The sequence below is a fragment of the Schistosoma mansoni genome, chromosome 2 (assembly GCF_000237925.1).
Source record: "Schistosoma mansoni strain Puerto Rico chromosome 2, complete genome".
NCBI classification, from domain to species: Eukaryota; Metazoa; Platyhelminthes; class Trematoda; order Strigeidida; family Schistosomatidae; genus Schistosoma; species Schistosoma mansoni.
This window is the reverse complement of record NC_031496.1, coordinates 27,285,757-27,293,971: the sequence shown is the minus strand read 5'-3', so window position 1 is coordinate 27,293,971 and position 8,215 is coordinate 27,285,757. Positions and strand designations below refer to the sequence as shown.

Sequence of the window (8,215 nt, the reverse complement as noted above, 5' to 3'; positions counted from 1 at the left end):
CACAAGCGAAAGTTCGACCACCATGGTGAACGATTTAATAGTGTGCACTGGTTGTCGTCGCCCTTAACGGGGATCGATGAACTGTTCGATATTCAGCGACACAACTGCCGGATGATTTGGTTAGCACTCGGTGACATTTCACTAACCCTACAAACTAATATGGTACTTCAATTATCATCGTCCTCTCCCTTGCTATACTTTTTAGTACATAGTTTGTAAAGCCAGTTGTCAACACCAACTGATTCTGGTTTAGGATATGTTACTATTCATTAAGATTGATATGCGAGTAAAAATAAAATACTTTTTTTTATACTGAAACACCAAAAAGACACTGAATGTTCATATACTTACAACCAGCACATTAACAGTTAATGATTCCCAGACACAAAAAAGGTACTAGATAAATTAGCTTTTTTCAATTGACGTATAAAATGCTGATACTTTATCCCAAAGTTTGCCGCCACATATGAAGCGTGAGGCACTCACAGTCTTCGCGCTTGGCCATAAGTTGTTGACATTTAAGCCACGGTAATTAAAGTTTCTACTCTCTTTGTACCATGTGGTTTTTTTGAAATAAAAATCGCGATCTTGAACTGTTTAGTTCGTCACTACTGTTTGTTTACCCACTCTTTTACAAGGCCAAGTTTACTCAGTCTTCACTGTTAAGGATAGGTCTATCGACCTATTTTATTCCTTGCAATCTGCAACATCGTGGAGGTTCAACTTTATTTTGAATATATCAACAAAAGTTGTTGACATTACGTTTACTGGTAGAGAATTCTAGTAATTCACTACTCGGTTGGTAGGATTAAACTATACTGCCAACCTTTGAACGAATCTTAAATGACCTTGAGAAATATGAGTCAATCAGAGGACAGTTAGTATACAGTAAAAATTTATTATACAAAACCGAAGAATTAAAGTGGGAACACTTCTTTTACATGAGTCAAAAACTTCTGAAGGTCAGATATAGGTTCAGAAGTTCTAAAATCATGGTGCATACGGCACAGGAGCACATCCATATGGCTTCATAGTAGTCGACATCCGAAACCATGATAATGTCTCAAAAATTCTTTTAGCCTCGACCACATAGCTTCAATAATGTTAGTATATTGGTATGGTTTACGATTTAGGGTTAGAGTTAAGGTTTCGGGTTAAGGGTGAGGCTATAATTTATGAATGACCTTTGAGAGACGCTAGAGTGACTTTGAGAGTGTCAAATAATAACTAAGACCAAATGAGGGTTATAAACCTGTGTGAAGAATTCAAATTATGATTTACAGTTCATGGTTAAGGCTAGGAATTATACTTGGGGTTTTCATCACGAACTGACATCAGCTATAATGCCAAAACTCTATTTATCCAAATGGATAATTGAATTTCATGCCAAAATCTTATGATCACTTCTCTTGTAGACGCTGAATTATCACGTCTTCCCTAAAATCCACTCTAAAACGATTGTATGTAAGCATCAGGTACCGAACTTAGCGCCGTGACCGTGAAAACCCGCGAAAGCTTCTGATTGGTTCGGCAGTATAGTTTAATCCTACCGCCCTTAGGTGTACTTTGCAACAGCGTGAAGCTGTTTGTTTTATGCTTGTTAAACTAGGCCCTCTAAATAGTATTTTCGACCACCCCACGTGTTTGGTTATATTATTTTCTACAGGATCATGAAAATCCTATGGCGATACTATGTAAGCAAGTTGAATCATATGCTAGTGTGTGAAGAGATACAAAATGTAAAGTGTGTATGATGAAAAGGAACAGCAAACAGAAACTACTGTACGAGAGTGAAGTAATAATAATAGTAGGAGAAACTGTTCAATTAAGAAAAATACAACCAGAAAAAATTCCCAGTTAAAAAAGCTACGTTCACTTTTATGAACAAAGCAAGAGAAAGTTACAGCAGGATATCCACTGGCTTCTATTCTGAGACATGCCTCATAACGTCTCAAGCCGCTGTGTTGCGCCATCTTCAGGAACCCAACTAGGGAGTCGTGAAAGATCAACAGAAGTCAGTCCAACTTTCTTTCATACCGCGATACCATGTCATACACTGACCACTACTCCTCTTTTTCCAACCAGTCCCAACATCGGCAAATAATCCACAATGCGGAGTTTTCTGGGACGACATTCGTAAGACATGTCCAACCCACTGAAGTCAGTGTCACAAGTCAATGTTTCAATATACTGACACCAGATGAATTATCGACGCTGTGCACGGACACAAGATGCCAAACTTCTACATTGCTAACATGATGTTGCAACCAGATATCAGTAATCCTTCGGATACAACGATTATCAAACACAGTTGGTCATCTAACATCCTCAAATTAAAGAGGTCAGGTCTCACAGGCATAGAGAAAACCTCCTCTCACCTACGCGTTGTAGATCCGAACTTTCACAGCCAGACTAACATCACGAAGGCACAAAAGATGGCCAAGATGGGCATAAGCTGGCCTGGCTTCCACCATTCGTGAATTGATTTCACCACTCACTCAACCACCAACACTTACACAACTACCCAGATACACGAACTCGACTACTTCTATCCACTCACTACTCAGAGTGAATGCAGGATCAGAGTCCTGTCAGTCTTGTAAAAGCGCTTTGCACTTCGAAGGTGCAAAGCACATACCTTACCGACAGACACTAATTCCCAAATAATCAAGTGCAGATTTCATGGCTAGTGTATCATCGCATAGTAGCATAGCCAACCCTATCTGTTATCTGATCTTCATTAGTGTGCGAACTTTGAAGGAGGTCGGTTTGAATGGTGTGCTTGGTTTCATAAATATTGATTCAATATTCATAGGCGATGGTAGCATTCAACTTTCGACCAATCAGTGACTCAAGACCGTTTAGATAGGACAGGGTTTCCACCATAGGTGAGCTGCTGTATAACTTGAAAAATAAAATACAAAATTAAAGTAAAAGGAAGTGGATAAGTGACGTAGTATAAAAGAAATAAAAAGGAGTGTTATCAAATGATTGTGAATATGATTTGGCTGGATGAGAGTTGAAGTAAGAATAATTTCTCCAGTAGTAACTATCATTTGATTTGTGTGTGGGCTTGGATACTGTCCGGAGTGCCCAGACTGAGGCAGGTGGTTTCCTTATGAGCCACACCCCGAGCCTTTGACCTAAAGATCTAATCCACAAGGCAGTGGGGCAACGTTCGGAGATGCAGTCCCATGGTGGCTGGTGACCAACAATAGGTTCACGCGCCATTTTATCCCTCAAAATCCTGGAGCCCATGTGCACCATTGGTTTGAAATCAGGATTTACCAACTTCACTAGATGGTCTTACATGTCCACTAACCTGGTTAGAGCACCGGACATCTGGTTTGTTTTCCTCTCAATTTCGTAAACAACACCCCGACGTGGGAAGGCAGTGAGTAGGACTTCCCTAACAGTGGCTGTATATGCGTGGTCATGTGAGTGCATTTCGAGAGAGAAATCGAACTTTCCCCACCCTCCGTCGTACCGGGGTATTTGGGGTCATCATACAAAAGCATTTGTTTCCTTTTTTTATTTCGACAAGTAGTCTGGCAACTTTAGAATTATTATGAGATAGGTCATGTAGATGTTTTTTTGAATAGAAACCTTCAGAGGAACGTATTTTCATGGCATCCCAAAATCTCTAGAAAATTTGGATTTTTTCCTTTGGGTACAAAACTTTTTCTTGTCCTGAATTGGTTTTTATTGGTCATTAATTCAGTTTATTTGTGAAGATATCAAAATATGCTTCTCCACTAATTTTTTTCCCACTCTTAAGTGCTACAGTTTATTTATCTGTCTTGATGTAACCTTTTACAACTTGCTAAATACAATTGTGTCTTATTTGTTTGTCTAAGCTATATAATTTTCACCAGCAAGTGAATTAGCTTGCCCTCGTTGTTTATGCTTCTGTTATCCCTGCAACATATAGGTTGAGCAAAATTATTATTTTAATTACTCGAGTTATAACGAATGTCCACAAGATGATTTCGGAGTACGTTTGTTAATCGTTTGAGTCATCAGAATCAACTTTTTCACCTGAGTTTTTTAACATGTACTGATTTAACTGTTTTCCATATTTCTCACATTTCCCAGTAAAACACATCTATTTGTTATCTCATGGCATGTGTCGTCGTACACGCTGGTGCCGGATATCACTCTAAATCGAAAGAAAAGAAATATAATAAATTGTGTTCTGAGGCCTGCTCATTGGCTGGAAGACTTTTGTCAGTTGATCACAAAAGTGCCATCGACGCGGTGGAAGCAGCTGTAGCGTATTTAGAAGACTGTCCATTAACCAATGCAGGAATCGGCAGTAATCTGAGTATTAATGGCTATGTGGAATGTGATGCGGGAATAATGAGTGGTTCTACCCTTCAGTTTGCCGGGATTGGAGCTGTTCGTAATATGAAGAATCCTGTAAAGGTTGCAAGGCTTCTGTTACAGTCACAAATTGACCACCCTGTGGGTGAGTTAGGACGCGTTCCTCCATCTGTACTTGTTGGTGATGGTGCTCATGTGTGGGCTGCGTCAAAAGGATATTCTGTTGATAATAGTGATCTCGTCACAAAACATTCACGGGTTTCATGGGAAAAATACAAAAGTTGGTTATTTAATGGGAACGAAATGAATGCAACTACAAGGGATCCTCATTTTAATCATCATGAAAATGTTCCTGAGTTGAAAAGGTCTCGTGTCCATAGATTTGATACTGTAGGTGCTGTTTGTATTGATATAGAAGGGAAGATTGCTGCAGCATCTTCTAGTGGTGGTATTGCAATGAAGTATGAAGGTCGTCTAGGTCAAGCGTGTACATATGGCTGTGGTTGTTGGGCAGAAGAACTCAGTTCATTTTCTAGTATTGGGGTTGTTACTTCAGGTACTGGTGAACAACTTATAAGAACTCAACTTGCTCAGCGTTCTGCAGAACGTTTTAATGGTGACTCTATTTCCGTTTCCGAAATAGTCCACTCATCTCTCACTGATGGGTTTTTAAATTCTAAGTATCTTTCCTGTGATATGGAGAAATTTGCTGGAGTTGCTGGAGTTTACGCTAATTTTGAACGAATTGACTTTCCTAATGTGGAGGTGTTTTTTGGACACTCAACACGATCGATGAGTGTTGGCCACTACCTACCGAGTATTATGAAAAAGCCATCTGTCCATGTATCACGCAAGCAAATTGATAAACCTACCTATATAGAAGTCTACGCATATACCATATAGTTAATCTGGAAATGAAGGGTGAATATTTTTGTATCTGATCTTGACCATTTGACATGAATTTGTTAGAAGTACTCAGTATCGCCAAAGTGCATAACTCTACTGAGCAAGGAGATCGCAGTCATCTCATGTAAGAGTATTTTTTTCTTACTTTTACTCCGTAGTTTTTTTCAGTTGTATTTTATTTATATAAACCACAATTTATTTTCTGAAGAATGTCTGATTTCGGATTGTCAAATTCGTTGCTACTTACTGACTTCTTATGTATATTTATTGTAATGTACGTTATAATCACACTCAGCACAAATTACTGTAGTGTCACTTTTGGTTAACATGTACGTAGACAATAATTGTCAGCTACTCGGCTGTTACCAGTCTTTATCGATTGGTTATAAGAAGCATTTGTGGCTTTCAGTCAGTCAGTTACAACGTAGAACTTCGTACGTACGTACATCAGTTCGAGTTGCCATACCACATTAGCACAGAGATGAAGTTGTCGATTCAAATCCCATATTGGTAGAAGTAGTAAGAGTATAAGCATTAATGTGAAAGATTAGGGTTTGAAGATGTTATTGAAGGAATATAATACAGTGAAATAAATTTGGAGAGAGAAAAAGGATACAGACATGAAGAATTCAGATTAGAATTTGGTAGAACACAAAGAGTGGATGCACCTTCGCCATTGCAAACGATTTTGAGCCATGTCATTCAAGGTCTCTAACCATCGGCTGCTATCATCTCGCGAATCCTAACCAGGTAGTCTACACCTACCAACATGACCCAGTCCACTTGTCAGTGACTTCATGGATTTATGCCATGTTTTGGTCTGGCCGCCCCTAGCTTTCTTCCAACCTGCTCCTACACCATAAAGCATTGCACGTCGGGGCAGTCGGTGGTTGGGCATACGTAACACGTGTCCCAGTCATCTCAACTGATGAAGTTTCACTACTTCATCAATCGATTTGCCATCCTTACCTAGTACCCGTTTCCTAACATCTGCATTACTTACTCGGTGGTCCCAGGATATACGAGCAATGCGTCAAAGACACCTATGATCGAACACTAGTAGCCTACGAATATCCTCTACTCTTACCGGCCATGTTTCACTTCCATAAAGTAGGACGGAACGGACTGCTGCGCAGTAAACCCGTCCTTTTGTTGCTAGACGGGTATCTCGCCTACGCCATAAATGACGCAAGTTCGCAAAAGCTAGACGAGCCTTCTGTATCCGTGCTGAGATTTCGTCACACACCAGACCACAAGGGCTGATGAGACTCCCAAAATAAGTGAAGCTGTCAACACACTCAACTACTTCACTCCCTATCATTAGTTCAGGTGTCGATGCAACCCAATCCTGAAGTAACATTTTGCACTTCGAGGGAGAGAACCGCATCCCGAACATGCCTGCATTGTTGCTTATAGTGGTCGGGCGTCGGTGGTTCAATGGTAGAATGCTCGCCTGCCACGCGGGCGACCCGGGTTCGACTCCCGGCCGACGCAAACCACTTCTAATTGGTCACAGTTGATGACCTACACTATCACAATAACACCGTCATTCATCATCCCATCCGAAAATACGCACGTATCACCGCAACATCATTTGTGGCTTTATGGTTCATTGTCTAATACACCATGGTTAATTTTAACAATGATGATCAAATATTTCGTTAGTTGATTACTTCTTTGCTATATAAATCAAAACTTATGATCTGGACTGTTAGTCGTTTTAAAACAGGAACTATGGAGAGATTTCAATAGTTGTAAAGTCTCAGTAGTACAGCTTGCCAAAAGTCTTCCGACAGTCATTTCGATTTTGTTGCAAAATTAAAAGCAAACATGGAAAATAAATGTTTCGTTCCGTACCTTACAGAATTTTTCTATTTATCGATGTAATTGTCTTACCTGTTTCCCTAGTTTGGAAGAAGAGATAGATTTATGCCTTCAATTCTATGCTTACAAAATCATTTTATGGGTGTATTCAACGCAATATTAAATACATTTTCTCCGCTAAACGAATATGATCATTGTATTTCCGCGTCATCATTCATAACATGATTTTTGTTCTTGTATTCATTTTCCATATGTTAGATAAATTTAAGCGATATACTGTATGCGATTTCCCCGTTTACTTTTTTTAGCGTACTATGAATGCTGGCGATAAACCTGAAAACTACTCAAACTTTTGGTAAAGTTGATCTGGAACCATAATTTTTAACTTTTATATGACACTCGTTTGTAAAATATTTAACAAAAGCTTCAGCATTATTGAATAAATTATTTCCCAAACTGATGGTATTTCTCTGTCTGCTTTTTGGGTAACAACTATTGATGGATTGTCTGTAGTATATAAGTTAGAGAAGTATGTATGACGAGTAATGCTGTTCTTGACAAATGTGAAATTCTATATCCCTTCTACTAGGAAATTTAATGAATGACTTGAAGCAATTTTTCTTGATTTATACGCATCACTCTAAGTTCTACGTAAATTAACAACTTGTTATTACTGTTATGTGTTTTTCGAATAAATATCCATGACACCTGCTAGTTCGGTTTAGTATATTTATATGATAGTCTTAGTAGATTTGTGTACACCAAATATAATTTAAACCGATTACTAAAAATCTAGAAGTACACTAGTATAAGAAATGTTCTCTCTAGTGCAAGTAACAACTATTTGTGTGGGTTCATACATTAGTCTGTTAGCCACGTATATTTAACCCTTTTATAAGTCAAGCGGGGTCCCGTCTCATGACTCACTGGTTTGAAGTTGAGTTTCTGAACTCCTGAGCCGTATCTCCTCAATTATTCCTCCGAAAATATGCAAACCGCATAGTATTGTAAATTTTGCAAATGGTTGTTTGGCCGTTTGATTACTAGCAACTAATTAGTTGGAAAATCTCGGCTACTTTCTTTATCTTCAACAACATATTAAACGACTTAACATCATGAATATTCCGTTTACACTACAAGATGTCATCTGAATGTATCATAA

The 8,215-nt window shown here is 38.8% G+C and overlaps 1 protein-coding gene and 1 non-coding gene across 2 annotated transcripts; both read left to right on the top strand.

Annotated features, from left to right (window-relative positions):
* The first annotated feature begins 477 nt into the window (after window positions 1–477).
* On the top strand, window positions 478–5,250 carry Smp_011150 (taspase-1 (T02 family)). Its single transcript, XM_018796259.1, has 2 exons — window positions 478–528; window positions 4,096–5,250. The coding sequence occupies exon 2, from the start codon at window positions 4,120–4,122 to the stop codon at window positions 5,224–5,226; it is 1,107 nt and encodes a 368-aa protein (XP_018650490.1). The 5' UTR covers window positions 478–528; window positions 4,096–4,119; the 3' UTR covers window positions 5,227–5,250.
* Window positions 5,251–6,653: 1,403 nt separating this feature from the next.
* Window positions 6,654–6,723, top strand: Smp_tRNA_02235_Gly_GCC.1.1. The gene has a single exon. It is a non-coding gene (tRNA).
* Window positions 6,724–8,215: the final 1,492 nt, after the last annotated feature.

Bases quoted from the DNA above. Each gene is read 5' to 3' on its own strand.
- Smp_011150 (XM_018796259.1), top strand. From the start codon at position 4,120: ATGGCATGTGTCGTCGTACACGCTGGTGCCGGATATCACTCTAAATCG.